Source organism: Symphodus melops (assembly GCF_947650265.1).
Source record: "Symphodus melops genome assembly, chromosome: 6".
Lineage (NCBI taxonomy): Eukaryota > Metazoa > Chordata > Actinopteri > Labriformes > Labridae > Symphodus > Symphodus melops.
In genome coordinates, this window is record NC_136696.1 from 207,501 (window position 1) to 226,550 (window position 19,050).

Genomic DNA, 19,050 nt, shown 5'->3' on the forward strand with positions numbered 1-19,050 from the left:
AAATCCGCATTGAAAATATATCGAAGATGGACGGGGATAGACAATTGAGGTCCGGGACGAAGGACAAGAAAACTGGTACGAGTTCTCACCATGATTCCAGTCATGCTAGCCTAGTTAGCTCGGATGATAACGGCACCGAAGAAGCTAACGCGGTAGCCACAAGTAGCACCATTCGCTCTGTTGTAAGCGAAGTTATGGTTAAGGGGTTGGACGAATTGAAGTCACAAATGAAAAAGGATCTTTCTGACTTTCGGGAAATAATCAAAGGTGACATGAAGGCTCAAATGGATGAGTTACGCACTAATATCAACCAGGAAATACAAACGGCTACTAGCCAGATTGAGAACGCTACGCAGCGCCTGGAGGAGGTTGAGAAAACCGTGGCCACGGGAGAAAAGTGGGATTTGACCGTGAAGGATACTTTACTTGACCTTCTCAACAATCAGCGAGTTCTACAAAATAAGTTGTCGGAGCTGGAGAGTCGCTCTCGCCGCAACAACATTCGCATATACGGAGTCCCAGAGAGTGAGATTCCCGAGGGCACCTCAGTTGCACTGTTTGTTGAGAACTTAATAATGACTGAGCTAGGCGACAGCCTGGACTTTCAACAAGGGACAGCCCTGGGAGTCGAGCGGGCTCACCGAGCCCTGGGTCCCCGGCCACCGTCCGGAGCATCACCGCGCTCCATCGTAGTTCGCTTTTTGAGCTTTACTACAAAGGAAAAGGTCCTCCAAGCTGCCTGGAAGAAACAGCTGCACGTTCAAAACAATCGTGTTTATTTTGATCACGATTATGCAACAGACGTGCAGCAGAAAAGAAAGGAATACATCCCGATTAAGAAAGTGTTGAAAGAAAATCGCATCCGCTTTCAAACTCCATTCACGAAGATGCGAATACATTTCCACACTGGAACTGTCACCTGTAACGACGCCAGTGAAGCTGCTAAGGAGATGGAGAAGCGGGGCTACTCGATCGGACCACTACGAGTGAAGAAGTCCAGTGAGCACAACGCGGAGACTTTATCCAAGCTTCTGCCATGGCGTGTAGTAGGGGGGACCCGCCGTGCCAATAGCGACTACCAGGAGACCATCAGAGAACGGCTGCGGGAGTTTCAGAGACCCGAGGACACTGAACACGAAGACTGAGGTGCTTTTCAAGATATGATGGCCATGATCACACAGTTTCACATTTCTATTAACCTATAAGTATGTATGTAAAGAGGCTGAATAGTTACTAAAAATATAGATGGTGTTACCTAATTAGGGTTATAATATTAACCAGAGTATTCATTTTATGGTTGCTATCCTTTTAGCATTAATAGATGTCCCGTTACGTTTTTGGGTTATTTAAAGAAGGCTGTTTTCAGTGTGTTATTGATCAGCTACCTACCTGCTGGGCTTATATACCCAGTCTCTTGTTTTCCTAATGAGGGGCCCCACCTTGTGGCCTCACCCCCTCTTTGTTTTCAGAGGAGTTGTTTCTTCCTCTCAGATGGAAGCCTCGTTCAGTGGTAAGTCTGTTGATGGTTCTTTATGTTATGGACAGTTATTTTTTGAGTTATGTTACTTTCTTTTGTTAGAGGGCACAGGATTGCATGTAATAGGTACAGAAAATACCTCAACAAAATGTTTCAACACTATAATTTTTTGTCACTAAATGTAAATGGTTTAAACAGTCCCATAAAACGGAGTAAAATAATAACAAAACTGAAAAGGGAGATGGTTCATATCGCCTTCCTGCAAGAAACACATCTGGCCTATACAGAACATGAAAAGCTCAAAAAGATGGGTTTTTGTAATAGCTTTTTCTCCTCGCATAAATCAGGAAACAAGAGGGGAGTCGCTATATTAATTTCAAACAAGGTCAATTTTGAATTTGTTTCTGAAAACCATGATAAAGAAGGTAGATTTGTTATTGTCAAGGGGAAAATAGAGGGAAAACAAATAACCTTATTCAATATATACGCTCCCCCTGCAAGCCCAACCTCTTTTTTTAAAAAAGTTTTTGATTTGATAGTTTCTGAAAAATATGGCACTATGATATGTGCAGGGGACTTTAATTTATTGATGAATTCCACATTGGACACGACTAACAGAAAGAGGAAAAAGAACTCTACTGAAATTTGGGTAAATAAGACAATTAGACTTTTAGGCTTAACAGATGTGTGGCGAAGCCTGCATGGACGAGAGAAAGACTTTACATTTTATTCAGCCCGCCATAATATGTATTCAAGAATTGACTACTTCTTAATGTTTAATAGTGAGCTTCATAGAGTGAAATTCTGCAAAATAGGACAAAGGGATCTCTCAGACCATGCGGGTCTCCTTTTGAACTTACATTTGGATGAAGACAGAAAGAAAACAAACTGGAGACTGAACGTTGGTATGTTAAACAGTGAGACACATAAAAAAGCCATAGTGGATGAATATAAGGAGTTTTTATCCATAAATGACAACGGGGAAGTTAGTGCATCCATTCTTTGGGATACAGCTAAGGCTTACCTTCGGGGCAAGTTTATAGCCAAAGCTGCATTTCAGAAAAAAATAAAATCTGAACAATTAAAAGATTTGGAAAATAGACTCAGAGTTCTGGAAAAATTGCACAGCCAAAATAAAGACTCTTCGCTATTAACCCTAATGCGACCTATTAAACAGGAGATAGACAAAATATATAGTGAAAATATAGAGAAAAACATAAGATACATGAAGCAGAAGTATTACGAGGCCGGGCCAAAAGCTGCAAAAGTGTTGGCTTGGAGACTACATAAGCAACAAGAAGAGAGGGCAATTCATAAAATTAAGGATCCAAATTCAAATAAACTCAGAACCAAATTAAGTAAAATCCATAGATCCTTTGAAAAATACTATACATCGTTGTACACACAAAAGGGGGAGACTGACAGTGACAAAATTGACAAATTCTTAGACTCATTAGACCTTCCCTCCCTGGGAAAAAACCATAATGATACCCTTCTAGAAGAAATTACAGATTCGGAAATTAATAAAGCAATCTCTGCCTTAAAGACTAGCAAATCTCCTGGCACGGATGGGTATCCAGCAGAATTTTATAAGTTGATGAGAGAACCACTCCTCCCTTTGCTTAAAAAGTGTTTTAATAATATTATGGGGGGCGGCATCCCCCCTCCCTCATGGAAGGAGGCCTTTATTTCTGTAATTCATAAAGAAGGGAAAAACAAATTAGATTGCAAATCATATAGACCCATCAGCGTTCTTAATGTTGACTACAAACTTTTTGCCTCAATTCTAACCAGGAGAATGGAGGAGGCCATGTCATTCCTTATAGATGAAGACCAAACGGGTTTTATTAAGGACCGTCAAACACATGATAATACACGTAGAACCATCCATATTGTTGATCATATCACAAGGTCAAATTCCAGTGCTGTCCTTCTCAGCTTAGATGCAGAGAAGGCTTTCGACTCTGTTAGCTGGCAATTTCTTTATCAAACAATGGGCCGCTTTGGCTTCTCAGAACAGTTTATACAGTGTATAAGAGCACTATATAGATCTCCAACCGCAATGATTAAAATAAATGGTGGTTTATCTAGCCCAATAAAACTCCAACGAGGCTGCCGTCAGGGATGCCCCCTTAGCCCTTTTTTATTCAATTTGTTTATTGAACCTTTAGCCCAAATGATCAGGCAGGAAAGGGAGCTTAAAGGTATAATTATAAATGGTATAGAGTACAAAATTGGTTTATATGCGGACGATGTACTGCTAACACTTTTAAACCCAAGCTCAAGTGTGCCTTTGCTTATGAATGCCCTTAAAAAATTTGGATCTCTTTCTGGATATTCTCTCAATGTTAACAAAACCCAAGCCCTTTTATTCAATTTTATTCCTACTGCAGAATTAGTTAGAGAATATGATTTTAATTGGAACCTGTCCCATATCCGATATTTGGGGGTATTCATACCAAAGGATCTTACTTCTCTATTCACTATTAACTATGAAAATATAACAAAGCAAATCAATACAGATATGGATGGGTGGGCTTTGCTTCCCCTGGACATAGGTGAAAGAATTAGGTCTATTAAAATGGTAATTTTACCCAAATTATTGTATCTATTCAATGCACTACCTGTGGAGATTCCTCTGAAACAATTCAGAGAATGGGACAAACGTATATCCAGGTTTGTGTGGAAATCAAAGAAGCCACGAATAAAATACACTACTCTTCAGTTGCCGCGGGACAGGGGGGGCATGGCTTTACCCTGTCTTAAACATTATTATATTGCAGCCCAGTTAAGACCACTTATCCTTTGGTGTGATGAGTCCTATGAAGCGAAATGGAAAGGTTTGGAGTTTTCCCTGACGGAGATACCGTTACAGTCAATACTCGGGTGTGTACATTGTGCTAAATCAATTTTGCAGCTTAGGAACTTTTGTCTGTGTACATCCATCAGAGTGTGGTTGCAAATTGTAAAGATGTTTCAGCTTCACAGGCAAATCAAGGTCTTGGGCTGGCCTGTGTGTGATCCACACTTTCAACCGGGAGTACTTGATCCCAGATTCAAACAATGGTCGCAATTGGGTATAACAACATTTAGTTGTATTATATCTAAAGGCCAGTTGGATAGCTTTCAAAATCTCTCTCTCAAATTTGGACTTGGTAAACATGACTTCTTCAGGTATCTGCAACTCCGTCATTATTTTGTAAAGGAAATACAATGTGCCCTGACTGAAAACCCCTCTAACCTGGTTCAGATTTTTGTAAATATCTATAAAGGGACTAATAATAAAAACATTGTAGGAAAAATCTATAAGATTCTAAGCTTAACAGATAACAAAACTTGTCTTCATGTGAAAAAACAGTGGGACAAAGATTTAAAAGTCGAGCTACCTGAGGAAGTATGGCTAGAGGGATGGAAATCTCAAAACTGTACCACTAACTCGCTCACATGGAGAGATTTTTGCTGGAAAAGCCTAGTCCGTTTTTTTATCACACCTGTACGGAAATCAAAAGCTCTGGCTGTTCAGCTTTCCTGCTGGAGGGAGTGTGGATCTGTCCAGGCGGATCAAGTCCATATATTCTGGTCATGCCCGGGTATTGTTGATTTTTGGAAGAAGGTTATTAGATTACTGAATTTAGTGTTAGATATTCAAATGGAGCTGTCTTTTTCCACTTTGTTTCTTGGTGTGCCTCCAAAGGGAATATGTCAGAAGGACGCATATTTATTCAGGATTATCCTTGCTGCCGCAAAAAAAACCATCACTAAATATTGGCTCAAAAAAGACACTCCTCCAATGGATCTTCTGTTACAAGTAGTCGAACACATAAGAACAATGGAACTCATGACCTTCAACCTCCGCCTACAACATCACAAGGGGGAAAATACTGGCAAAAATGGGACTGTTTTAGGCAATCTGTGGACGGTGACAATGTTGACAAGATGTGAAGTGTACCTGTGACTCTCTCTGGTTCTTTTGTTTTCTGTATGCCCCAAAATGTTTAAAAATAAAGTTACAAAAAAAAAAAAAAAAACAAGAGAAAGCTTGGGACTGGATCAGTTTGCATTTTTGGACCTCCCTGTGCACAATGGCCAGGCCACCACCACGGCGACAGGGGCGGGGCTTCCCGACAGCAGAGCAGCCAGGTGGACAGAGATCATTTAAATGAACTCTTCATCTCTCTGCCATGTCTCTGAAAGACACATAATATCCAGGTTTTCTCTTGTGAAAAGATCGTTTAGTGAATGAGACTTGTTCGCAATTGAACGAGCGTTCAACAGGCCAATGTGGATTGACGTCTCGGAGGTAGTGTCTGTGTTGCGGAGCGGGATTGGACGAAGGCACATCCAGCGGTCACGTGAGCTCCAGCTGGTCCATGCTGGAAAAGCCGGCATAAACACGGAAGTAGGCGATGGCGATGAAAACCCCTGACCATGGCTCCAGCACTGTGAAGGGTCCAGGACAGTTGTTGAAGTGCGGGCAGGCGGCAGTGAGGACACGCTGACGCACACATCAAGGAGAGGAATCTGGCGCAGGAACCGAGCGTGGTCCCGGCAGCTGAAGACGACGGAGCCCCCGTGCGCCGCAGCACGTCTTCGCTTTACTTGGATACCGGACCGAGAGCCTCTTTTTCTGGATCTCCTGGATCTCCTGCGGGTCCTACCCGGCACCCGATACAGCATCAAGTAGTCCTGTGAGTCGGGATCGATTTCAAGCAGAAATGCCTGTTTGTAACGGTCCCAGGTATGAAACATGTCCTCCAATGACTCTTTGATACGAAATAAAGAGTCCCGATCATAGGTTAGTAAAGCCAGGACACTTCCATTTGTCATCTGGGCTGCTAAGATCACATATAGTGAAACAATAATCATCAATAATCTACAAAACAGAGAGCGAGCCGTGGCACTGCCAGTCACAGGCGCCAGTATGGTTTGTATGTGTGGTGTAGGTGTGTGTGTGTGTGTGTGTGTGTGTGTGTATGTGTGTGTGTGTGTGTTTATGTGTGTGTATGTGTGTGTGTGTGTGTATGTGTGTGTGTAGATGTGTATGTGTGTGTAGATGTGTGTGCCTGTGTGTGTGTATGTGTGTTTGTGTGTTTATGTGTGTGTGTGTGTGTGTGTGTGTGTGTATGTGTGTGTAGATGTGTGTGTGTGTGTGTGTGCGTGTATGTAGGTGTGTATGTGTGTGTAGATGTGTGTATGTGTGTGTGTGTGTGTGTGCGTGTATGTAGGTGTGTATGTGTGTGTAGATGTGTGTGTGTGTGTGTGTGTAGATGTGTGTGTGTGTAGGTGTGTATGTGTCTGTAGATGTGTGTGTGTATGTGTGTGAATGTGTGTGTAGATGTGTGTGCGTGTGTGTAGGTGTGTGTAGATGTGTGTGTGTGTGTGTGTGTAGGTGTGTATGTGTGTGTAGATGTGTGTGTGTAGGTGTGTATGTGTGTGTAGATGTGTGTGTGTATGTGTGTGTGTGTGTGTAAATGTGTATGTGTAGATGTGTGTGTGTAGGTGTGTATGTGTGTGTGTGTGTGTCTGTGTGTGTAGGTGTGTATGTGTGTGTGTGTGTCTGTGTGTGTAGGTGTGTATGTGTGTGTGTGTGTCTGTGTGTGTGTGTGTAGATGTGTGTGTGTGTGTGTGTGTGTGTGTAGGTGTGTATGTGTGCATGTGTGTGTAGGTGTGTATGTGTGTGTGTGTGTAGGTGTGTATGTGTGCATGTGTGTGTGTAGGTAGGTGTGTATGTGTGTGTGTGTGTGTGTGTGTGTGTGTGTAGATGTGTGTGTGTAGATGTGTGTGTGTAGGTGTGTATGTTTGTGTAGATGTGTGTGTGTGTGTAGATGTGTGTATGTGTGTGTAGGTGTGTATGTGTGTGTGTGTGTGTGTGTAGATGTGTGTGTGTGTGTGTGTGTAGGTGTGTATGTGTGCATGTGTGTGTATGTGTGTGTGTGTGTGTGTGTGTGTAGGTGTGTATGTGTAGATGTGTGTGTGTGTGTAGGTGTGTAGGTGTGTATGTGTGTGTGTGTGTGTGTAGATGTGTGTGTGTAGATGTGTGTGTGTGTGTAGGTGTGTATGTTTGTGTAGATGTGTGTGTGTGTGTAGATGTGTGTATGTGTGTGTAGGTGTGTATGTGTGTGTGTGTGTGTGTGTAGATGTGTGTGTGTGTGTGTGTGTGTAGGTGTGTATGTGTGCATGTGTGTGTGTAGGTATGTGTGTGTGTGTGTGTGTGTAGGTGTGTATGTGTGCATGTGTGTGTAGGTGTGTATGTGTGTGTGTGTGTGTGTGTGTGTGTAGGTGTGTATGTGTGCATGTGTGTAGGTGTGTATGAGTGCATGTGTGTGTAGGTGTGTATGTGTGCATGTGTGTGTAGGTGTGTATGTGTGCATGTGTGTGCAGGTGTGTATGTGTGCATGTGTGTGTAGGTGTGTATGTGTGTGTGTGTGTGTGTAGGTGTGTATGTGTGCATGTGTGTGTGTAGGTATGTGTGTGTGTGTGTGTGTGTAGGTGTGTATGTGTGCATGTGTGTGTAGGTGTGTATGTGTGTGTGTGTGTGTAGGTGTGTATGTGTGCATGTGTGTAGGTGTGTATGAGTGCATGTGTGTGTAGGTGTGTATGAGTGCATGTGTGTGTGTAGGTGTGTATGAGTGCATGTGTGTGTAGGTGTGTAGGTGTGCATGTGTGTGTATGTGTGTGTGTGTGTGTGTAGGTGTGTATGTGTGCATGTGTGTGTAGGTGTGTATGTGTAGGTGTGTATGTGTGTGTGTGTAGGTGTGTATGTGTGCATGTGTGTGTGTGAGGAATCAGCCGACTGGCCAGCTCTGCACCAAGCCATCCACAGTGCAGCTTCACATTCATTGGGCCAGTGGAGGAAACACCAGCAGGACTGGTTTCAGTCACTACTCAAACTAAAACATGATGCACATAAAGCTCTCTTATCCTGCCCTGGATCTACAACCTTCAAAGCCACCTTTAATGCAGCGGAGGGATTCAAACATGGAGGATACCTCCTTACACGCTGCCTGCGCCTCCTGATTTGTCATATCTGGGAATGTGAGACTCTCCCACAAGACTGGAAGGATGCTGATATTGTGGTCATCTACAAACCAAAAGGGGACAGAGCCATGTGTGGCAACATCCGTGGAATCTCACTCCTGTCAATCGCAGGGAAGGTCCTGGCAAAAATCCTGCTCAATAGGCTCGTTAATCACATCTCTGAAGCTGCACTCCCGGAAACACAATGTGGCTTCCGGAAGACTAGATCCACCACTGACATGATTTTTGTCTTAAGGCAGCTGCTGGAAAAAAGCAGAGAGCAGCGGGCAGACCTCTACATGGCCTTCATTGACCTCAGCAAAGCATTTGACACGATCAACCGTGAGATGCTCTGGAAACAGCTATCCAAGCTCGGGGTACCACCCAAGTTCCTCACCATCCTGCAACAGCTGCATGACAGGATGCAAGCCAGAGTCTCCACAGGAGAACTTCAGTCAGAGTTCTTTAATGTTGGGGTGAAGCAGGGCTGTGTCTCAGCCTCCTTCTCTCTGCCATCACTCACCTTTTTCATCGTGCCTTAGGACCCAAGGATGGTGTTCCTGTTGAATACCACCTTGATGGAAGCCTCTTTAACATCCAGAGGTTGCAGGCCTACACAAAGACCAAATCCTGCTGCATAGCTGAACTGCAATACGCTGATGACTGTGCGATTCTAGCACACAGTCCTGAATCCATGCAGCATGCCCTCAACACAATAGCCAGTCTCTATCAATCCCTTGGTCTTCAGGTTAACATTCAAAAAACCCAAGTCATCTCTCAAATGTTCTCTCAAACCTCTCCACCCCCCAGCTTCCATATAAACGGCATTCCACTTAAAACTGTAGACCAGTTCACCGACCTTGGTTCAACTCTGTCCTCTTGCTGCTCTCTGGATATGGAAATACAAAGCCAGCCTGGCAGGTTTTCTGTCAGGCACAGGATAGACCAGCCTGGCAGGCTGCCTATCAGGCACAGGATAGACCAGCCTGGCAGGTTGCCTATCAGGCACAGGATAGACCAGCCTGGCAGGTTGCCTATCAGGCACAGGATAGACCAGCCAGGCAGGTTGCCTATCAGGCACAGGATAGACCAGCCAGGCAGGTTGCCTATCAGGCACAGGATAGACCAGCCTGGCAGGTTGCCTATCAGGCACAGGATAGACCAGCCTGGCAGGCTGCCTATCAGGCACAGGATAGACCAGCCTGGCAGGTTGCCTATCAGGCACAGGATAGACCAGCCTGGCAGGTTGCCTATCAGGCACAGGATAGACCAGCCTGGCAGGTTGCCTATCAGGCACAGGATAGACCAGCCTGGCAGGTTGCCTATCAGGCATAGGATAGACCAGCCTGGCAGGTTGCCTATCAGGCACAGGATAGACCAGCCTGGCAGGTTGCCTATCAGGCACAGGATAGACCAGCCTGGCAGGTTGCCTATCAGGCTCAGGATAGACCAGCCTGGCAGGTTGCCTATCAGGCACAGGATAGACCAGTCTGGCAGGTTGCCTATCAGGCACAGGATAGACCAGTCTGGCAGGTTGCCTATCAGGCACAGGATAGATCAGTCTGGCAGGTTGCCTATCAGGCACAGGATAGACCAGTCTGGCAGGTTGCCTATCAGGCACAGGATAGACCAGTCTGGCAGGTTGCCTATCAGGCACAGGATAGATCAGTCTGGCAGGTTGCCTATCAGGCACAGGATAGACCAGTCTGGCAGGTTGCCTATCAGGCACAGGATAGACCAGCCTGGCAGGTTGCCTATCAGGCACAGGATAGACCAGTCTGGCAGGTTGCCTATCAGGCACAGGATAGACCAGTCTGGCAGGTTGCCTATCAGGCACAGGATAGATCAGTCTGGCAGGTTGCCTATCAGGCACAGGATAGACCAGTCTGGCAGGTTGCCTGTGCTCGAGCAGTTTCAGAAATACACAACAAAGACCAGCTGCGAAGAGAAATGCAGGAACAGACAGAAGAGGGCAGCAGGAGCTCCTTTGTCCTCTGGATTCCCCTGCTCCTCCTGCTCCTCCTGCTCCTCCTGCTCCTCCTGCTCCTCCTGCTCCTCCTGCTCCTCCTGCGGCCTCAACGCCCACGAGAAGTGGCACCAACGCCAACGCCGTTGACCCCTTCCCCAATCCTGAAGCAAGCGCCATCTTCAGAAACGATGGACAGCTAACCGTGTGTGTGTGTGTGTGTGTGTGTGTCTGTGTGTCTGTGTGTGTCTGTGTGTGTGTGTCTGTGTCTGTGTGTGTGTGTGTGTGTGTGTGTGTGTTTGTGTCTGTGTGTGTGTGTGTGTGTGTGTGTGTGTGTGTGTGTGAGTGTGTGTCTGTGTGTCTGTGTGTGTCTGTGTCTGTGTGTGTGTGTGTGTGTCTGTGTGTGTTTGTGTCTGTGTGTGTGTGTGTGTGTGTGTGTGTGTGTGAGTGTCTGTGTCTTTCTCTGTGTGTGTGTAGGTGTGTGTGTGTGTGTGTGTGTCTGTGTGTGTCTGTGTGTCTGTGTGTGTGTGTCTGTGTCTCTGTGTGTGTGTGTGTGTGTGTGTGTGTGTGTGAGTGTGTCTCTGTGTGTGTGTGTGTGTGTGTGTGTGTGTGTGTGTGTGTGTGTGTGTGTGTGTCTGTGTGTCTGTGTGTGTCTGTGTGTGTGTGTCTGTGTCTGTGTGTGTGTGTGTGTGTGTGTGTGTGTTTGTGTCTGTGTGTGTGTGTGTGTGTGTGTGTGTGTGTGTGTGAGTGTCTGTGTCTTTCTCTGTGTGTGTGTAGGTGTGTGTGTGTGTGTGTGTGTGTGTCTGTGTGTGTCTGTGTGTCTGTGTGTGTCTGTGTGTGTGTGTCTGTGTCTCTGTGTGTGTGTGTGTGTGTGTGTGTGTGTGAGTGTGTCTCTGTGTGTGTGTGTGTGTGTGTGTGTGTGTGTGTCTGTGTGTCTGTGTGTGTGTGTGTGTGTGTGTGTATGTGTGTGTGTGTGTCTGTGTCTGTGTGTCTGTGTGTATGTGTGTGTGTGTGTGTGTCTGTGTGTCTGTGTGTGTGTGTGTGTGTGTGTGTGTGTGTGTGTGTGTGTGTGTGTGTGTGTGTGTGTGTGTGTGTGACCTGAGGGTTGTCCATTCGTGGACCCTTCAGTCTCTGAGGGAGGTCCTGATGAGGACTGGTCTCTGTCCCTCCTGGAGGACTGAGCAGGGAGGTCCAACTCCTCGTCTGATGAAGACGAAGAAGATGATGAAGGTGAAGTGTCCGACTCTGACCTCAGGTCCAGTTCCTGTCAGACAAAGATCAGGGTTTACAGTGATCCCCAAACAAACAGTCTGAGTCTGGTTCTGATCCAGGTTTCTGTCTATTCATCATGAGTCTGGTTCTGATCCAGGTTTCTGTCTATTCATCATGAGTCTGGTTCTGGTCCAGGTTTCTGTCTATTCATCATGAGTCTGGTTCTGATCCAGGTCTCTGTCTGTTCGTCATGAGTCTGGTTCTGGTCCAGGTTTCTGCTCTACATGAGTCTGGTTCTGGTCCAGGTTTCTGACTGTTCTACATGAGTCTGGTTCTGGTCCAGGTTTCTGTCTGCTCTACATGAGTCTGGTTCTGGTCCAGGTTTCTGTCTGCTCTACATGAGTCTGGTTCTGGTCCAGGTCTCTGTCTGTTCTACATGAGTCTGGTTCTGGTCCAGGTCTCTGTCTGTTCTACATGAGTCTGGTTCTGGTCCAGGTTTCTGACTGTTCTACATGAGTCTGGTTCTGGTCCAGGTTTCTGCTCTACATGAGTCTGGCTCTGGTCCAGGTTTCTGTCTATTCATCATGAGTCTGGTTCTGATCCAGGTCTCTGTCTGTTCATCATGAGTCTGGTTCTGGTCCAGGTTTCTGCTCTACATGAGTCTGGTTCTGGTCCAGGTTTCTGTCTGCTCTACATGAGTCTGGTTCTGGTCCAGGTTTCTGTCTGCTCTACATGAGTCTGGTTCTGGTCCAGGTCTCTGTCTGTTCTACATGAGTCTGGTTCTGGTCCAGGTCTCTGTCTGTTCTACATGAGTCTGGTTCTGGTCCAGGTTTCTGACTGTTCTACATGAGTCTGGTTCTGGTCCAGGTCTCTGTCTGTTCTACATGAGTCTGGTTCTGGTCCAGGTCTCTGTCTGTTCATCATGGATCTGGTTCTGGTCTCTTGTTGATCTACCTGGAAGTCGTGGGACAGTTCAGGACAGAGTCGGCTGTACTGATCCAGCAGCTCTTTGGGTCTGTCGAGGTCCGGACGGATACGCAGTTTGTTCAGGTCAGTCTCCAGATCATCATCCTGTGAACACACACACACACACACACACACTCACACACACACACACACACACACACACACACACACACACACACACACACACACACACACACAACCTTTTATTATTCTCCTCGAATTCATCATATTCCTCTCCTCTCCTCTCCTCTCCTCCCTCCTTTCCTCCCTCCTCCCCTCTCCTCCTCCCCTCTCATCCTCCTCCTCCTCTCCTCTCCTCCTCTCTTCTCCTCTCCTCCTCCTCTCCTCCTCTCCTCCTCCTCCTCCTCCTCTCCTCTCCTCCTCTCTCCTTCTCCTCCTCCTCCTCCTCTCCTCTCCTCCTCTCTCCTTCTCCTCCTCCTCTCCTCTCCTCCCTCCTTTCCTCCCTCCTCCCCTCTCCTCCTCCTCCTCTCCTCTCCTCCTCCCCTCTCCTCGTCCTCCTCCTCCTCCTCTCCTCCTCCTCCTCCTCTCTCCTCTCTCCTCCTCCTCCTCTCTCCTCCCCTCTTCTCCTCCTCCTCTCTCCTCCCCTATCCTCCTCCTCCTCCTCCTCCTCCTCCTCCTCTCCTCTCCTCCTCTCTCCTTCTCCTCCTCCTCCTCCTCTCCTCTTCTCCTCCTCCTCTCTCCTCCACTCTTCTCCTCCTCCTCTCTCCTCCTCTCTCCTCCTCTCTCCTTCTCCTCCTCCCTCCTTTCCTCCCTCCTCCCCTCTCCTCTCCTCCCCTCTTCTCCTCCTCCTCCTCCTCCTCTCCTCCTCTCCTCCTCCCTCCTCCTCTCTCCTCCGCCTCTCTCCTCCTCCTCTCTCCTCCTCTCTCCTCTCCTCTCCTCCTCTCTCCTCCTCTCTCCTCCTCCTCTCTCCTCCTCCTCCTCCTCCTCCTCTCTCCTCCCCTCTTCTCCTCCTCCTCTCTCCTCCTCTCTCCTCCTCCTCCTCCTCTCCTCTCCTCCCTCCTTTCCTCCCTCCTCCCCTCTCCTCCTCTCTCCTCCTCTCTCCTTCTCCTCCTCCTCCTCTCTCCTCCTCCTCCTCTCTCCTCCTCCTCCTCCTCCTCCTCCTCCTCTCTCCTCCTCCACACTGAATCCCTGACCCTGAGTAACACTCACATCGTCTCTGCTGTCTGCCTCTTCGTCTTCTTCATCCTCCTCATCGTCACTGCTGTGATCTGAAGGACAGGTAACACCAGGTGAACATCCATATTTACGCCCTTGTGTCATCGTGACCCCCCAAAGTCATAAAACGAATGATCCAATCAAATCATCGACCTGCTGGAGATTAGCTGATCGAGTCGTGATTGGCTGTCGTGGCTCAGGTTATTACTGCATATTATGGTCTGTCAAACACATGAAGTGAGCAGTGAATCTGTACCTGGAGCCATGTTGAGCTCAGGTGCATCATGTGACCCTCCAGGCAGAACGAAGGTGTACACTGAGCGATCTGAGGTCAGAGGCAGAGGAGTTTTAGGCAGGCACTTCCTCATGAGCTGCACAGACGGCTCCAGCAGACACTCCTGACCGTCCCTGAGCAAACACGTCTGAGCACAGAGACACGAGAGCAGACAGGTAATAAAGACACAGGTGAGCAGACAGGTAATAAAGACACACCTGTGAGCAGACAGGTAATAAAGACACACCTGTGAGCAGACAGGTAATAAAGACACACCTGTGAGCACACAGGTAATAAAGACACACCTGTGAGCACACAGGTAATAAAGACACACCTGTGAGCACACAGGTAATAAAGACACAGCTGTGAGCAGACAGGTAATAAAGACACACCTGTGAGCACACAGGTAATAAAGACACACCTGTGAGCACACAGGTAATAAAGACACAGCTGTGAGCAGACAGGTAATAAAGACACAGGTGAGCAGACAGGTAATAAAGACACACCTGTGAGCAGACAGGTAATAAAGACACAGCTGTGAGCAGACAGGTAATAAAGACACACCTGTGAGCACACAGGTAATAAAGACACACCTGTGAGCAGACAGGTAATAAAGACACACCTGTGAGCAGACAGGTAATAAAGACACAGGTGAGCACACAGGTAATAAAGACACAGGTGAGCAGACAGGTAATAAAGACACACCTCTCTGATCAGACAGGTAATAAAGACACACCTCTCTGATCAGACAGGTAATAAAGACACACCTCTCTGATCAGACAGGTAATAAAGACACACCTCTCTGATCAGAAAGGTAATAAAGACACACCTGTGAGCAGACAGGTAATAAAGACACACCTGTGAGCAGACAGGTAATAAAGACACACCTGTGAGCAGACAGGTAATAAAGACACACCTGTGAGCACACAGGTAATAAAGACACACCTGTGAGCAGACAGGTAATAAAGACACAGCTGTGAGCAGACAGGTAATAAAGACACACCTGTGAGCACACAGGTAATAAAGACACAGCTGTGAGCAGACAGGTAATAAAGACACACCTGTGAGCACACAGGTAATAAAGACACACCTGTGAGCAGACAGGTAATAAAGACACACCTGTGAGCAGACAGGTAATAAAGACACAGGTGAGCAGACAGGTAATAAAGACACAGGTGAGCAGACAGGTAATAAAGACACACCTCTCTGATCAGACAGGTAATAAAGACACACCTCTCTGATCAGACAGGTAATAAAGACACACCTCTCTGATCAGACAGGTAATAAAGACACACCTCTCTGATCAGAAAGGTAATAAAGACACACCTGTGAGCAGACAGGTAATAAAGACACACCTGTGATCAGACAGGTAATAAAGACACAGCTGTGAGCAGACAGGTAATAAAGACACACCTGTGAGCACACAGGTAATAAAGACACACCTGTGATCAGACAGGTAATAAAGACACACCTGTGAGCAGACAGGTAATAAAGACACACCTGTGAGCACACAGGTAATAAAGACACACCTGTGAGCAGACAGGTAATAAAGACACAGCTGTGAGCAGACAGGTAATAAAGACACACCTGTGAGCACACAGGTAATAAAGACACACCTGAGAGCAGACAGGTAATAAAGACACACCTGTGAGCAGACAGGTAATAAAGACACAGGTGAGCAGACAGGTAATAAAGACACAGGTGAGCAGACAGGTAATAAAGACACAGCTGTGAGCAGACAGGTAATAAAGACACACCTGTGAGCAGACAGGTAATAAAGACACACCTGTGAGCAGACAGGTAATAAAGACACAGGTGAGCAGACAGGTAATAAAGACACAGGTGAGCAGACAGGTAATAAAGACACACCTGTGAGCAGACAGGTAATAAAGACACAGCTGTGAGCAGACAGGTAATAAAGACACACCTGTGAGCAGACAGGTAATAAAGACACACCTGTGAGCACACAGGTAATAAAGACACACCTGTGAGCACACAGGTAATAAAGACACACCTGTGAGCAGACAGGTAATAAAGACACAGGTGAGCAGACAGGTAATAAAGACACAGGTGAGCAGACAGGTAATAAAGACACACCTGTGAGCAGACAGGTAATAAAGACACACCTGTGAGCAGACAGGTAATAAAGACACACCTGTGAGCACACAGGTAATAAAGACACACCTGTGAGCAGACAGGTAATAAAGACACAGCTGTGAGCAGACAGGTAATAAAGACACACCTGTGAGCAGACAGGTAATAAAGACACACCTGTGAGCACACAGGTAATAAAGACACACCTGTGAGCACACAGGTAATAAAGACACACCTGTGAGCAGACAGGTAATAAAGACACAGGTGAGCAGACAGGTAATAAAGACACAGGTGAGCAGACAGGTAATAAAGACACACCTGTGAGCAGACAGGTAATAAAGACACACCTGTGAGCAGACAGGTAATAAAGACACACCTGTGAGCAGACAGGTAATAAAGACACAGCTGTGACAGGTAATAAAGACACACCTGTGAGCAGACAGGTAATAAAGACACACCTGTGAGCAGACAGGTAATAAAGACACACCTGTGAGCAGACAGGTAATAAAGACACAGCTGTGAGCAGACAGGTAATAAAGACACACCTGTGAGCACACAGGTAATAAAGACACACCTGTGAGCAGACAGGTAATAAAGACACACCTGTGAGCACACAGGTAATAAAGACACACCTGTGAGCAGACAGGTAATAAAGACACACCTGTGAGCACACAGGTAATAAAGACACACCTGTGAGCAGACAGGTAATAAAGACACACCTCTCTGATCAGACAGGTAATAAAGACACACCTCTCTGATCAGACAGGTAATAAAGACACACCTCTCTGATCAGACAGGTAATAAAGACACACCTCTCTGATCAGACAGGTAATAAAGACACACCTGTGATCAGACAGGTAATAAAGACACAGCTGTGAGCAGACAGGTAATAAAGACACACCTGTGAGCACACAGGTAATAAAGACACACCTGTGATCAGACAGGTAAAAAAGACACACCTGTGATCAGACAGGTAATAAAGACACACCTGTGAGCACACAGGTAATAAAGACACACCTCTCTGATCAGACAGGTAATAAAGACACACCTGTGATCAGACAGGTAATAAAGACACACCTCTCTGATCAGACAGGTAATAAAGACACACCTCTCTGATCAGACAGGTAATAAAGACACAGCTGTGATCAGACAGGTAATAAAGACACACCTGTGAACACACAGGTAATAAAGACACACCTCTCTGATCAGACAGGTAATAAAGACACACCTCTCTGATCAGACAGGTAATAAAGACACACCTGTGAGCACACAGGTAATAAAGACACACCTCTCTGATCAGACAGGTAATAAAGACACCTCTCTGATCAGACAGGTAATAAAGACACACCTGTGAGCACACAGGTAATAAAGACACACCTCTCTGATCAGAAAGGTAATAAAGACACACCTGTGAGCAGACAGGTAATAAAGACACACCTGTGATCAGACAGGTAATAAAGACACACCTCTCTGATCAGACAGGTAATAAAGACACACCTGTGAGCACACAGGTAATAAAGACACACCTGTGATCAGACAGGTAATACAGACACACCTCTTTGATCACTTCATATACAAGCTGCTCTAAGGTGTGTTATTATAAGAAACAGAACTCTAAAGTTACCTGAGTAGTTTGATAGAGCAGTTTGAGACCTCCCTGTAAAAACACAGCCTGTCTGCCTGCAGTACTGTGGGTGACCTGATGGAGGCAGCGCAGGAGAGCGTGGCAGATCACTGTTGCCTCATGCTGAGCTTCGTTCATGATCCAGTCCTCAAAGAGCAGCAGGAGACCGGAGACGTAACCTTTAGACACCGCCACCGCCACGTTAGCCTCTGTGAGACAGAGAGAGACATTTGATTTTTGCAACGCACTTTATTTACACAATTTCAATTTTTCACAAATCAATAAAGTGCAAATGCATTAAAATCTGAGTTTGTTTTTAAAAGACAGTTCAGGTGATAAAAACTTGTGCAAACACTAATTCATCATCAACAACTGAACAAACAACATCATTAAAACACCAACGTTGTTTAAAAGTCTCCAATGTGTTTATAAAATCTAAACTCGAGCCAGAGTCTGGCCCGGATGTTGGTCAGCCACACCGCCTTGGACTCCTGCCCGTCTCTGTTCTCTACCCGGTTTCTCCTGCTCAGGTAGATCGCCATCTTGGCCTCACCTGAGAGGTAGTTCAGGAGCTGCCACTTGTCTTTCTGTTCTTTCTTTGTAGGCAGCTCCCATGATAAAAACCCTCTCAGTCTCCTGTCTGTGTTTCCTGTCTGTGTTTCCTGTCTGTGTTTCCTGTCTGTGTTTCCTGTCTGTGTTTCCTGTCTGTGTTTCCTGTCTGTGTTTCCTGTCTGTGTTTCCTGTCTGTGTTTCATCTTTCTGTGTTTCCTGTCTGTGTTTCCTGTCTGTGTTTCATCTGTCTGTGTTTCCTGTCTGTGTTTCCTGTCTGTGTTTCCTGTCTGTGTTTCCTGTCTGTGTTTCCTGTCTGTGTTTCATCTGTCTGTGTTTCCTGTCTGTGTTTCCTGTCTGTGTTTCCTGTCTGTATTTCCTGTCTGTGTTTCCTGTCTGTGTTTCACCTGTCTCTGTTTCCTGTCTGTGTTTCCTGTCTGTGTTTCATCTGTCTGTATTTCCTGTCTGTGTTTCACCTGTCTGTGTTTCACCTGTCTGTGTTTCCTGTCTGTGTTTCACCTGTCTGTGTTTCCTGTCTGTGTTTCCTGTCTGTGTTTCATCTGTCTGTATTTCATCTGTCTGTGTTTCATCTGTCTGTGTTTCCTGTCTGTTTCCTGTCTGTGTTTCCTGTCTGTGTTTCCTGTCTGTGTTTCACCTGTCTGTGTTTCCTGTCTGTGTTTCCTGTCTGTGTTTCA

At 46.2% G+C, this 19,050-nt stretch overlaps 1 protein-coding gene across 1 annotated transcript in view; it reads right to left on the reverse strand.

Annotated features, from left to right (window-relative positions):
- The window catches only part of agbl1 (AGBL carboxypeptidase 1), a 93,881-nt gene that overhangs the window by 39,200 nt on the left and 35,631 nt on the right, over positions 1-19,050 (reverse strand). Inside the window, exons 8-12 of the mRNA XM_079345449.1 lie at positions 17,807-18,015; positions 14,071-14,236; positions 13,809-13,867; positions 12,627-12,743; positions 11,559-11,724 (exon numbers count right to left, since the gene is read on the reverse strand). Of these exons, the coding sequence (XP_079201575.1) occupies positions 11,559-11,724; positions 12,627-12,743; positions 13,809-13,867; positions 14,071-14,236; positions 17,807-18,015 (717 nt within the window). The remainder of the gene's footprint in view (positions 1-11,558; positions 11,725-12,626; positions 12,744-13,808; positions 13,868-14,070; positions 14,237-17,806; positions 18,016-19,050) is intronic.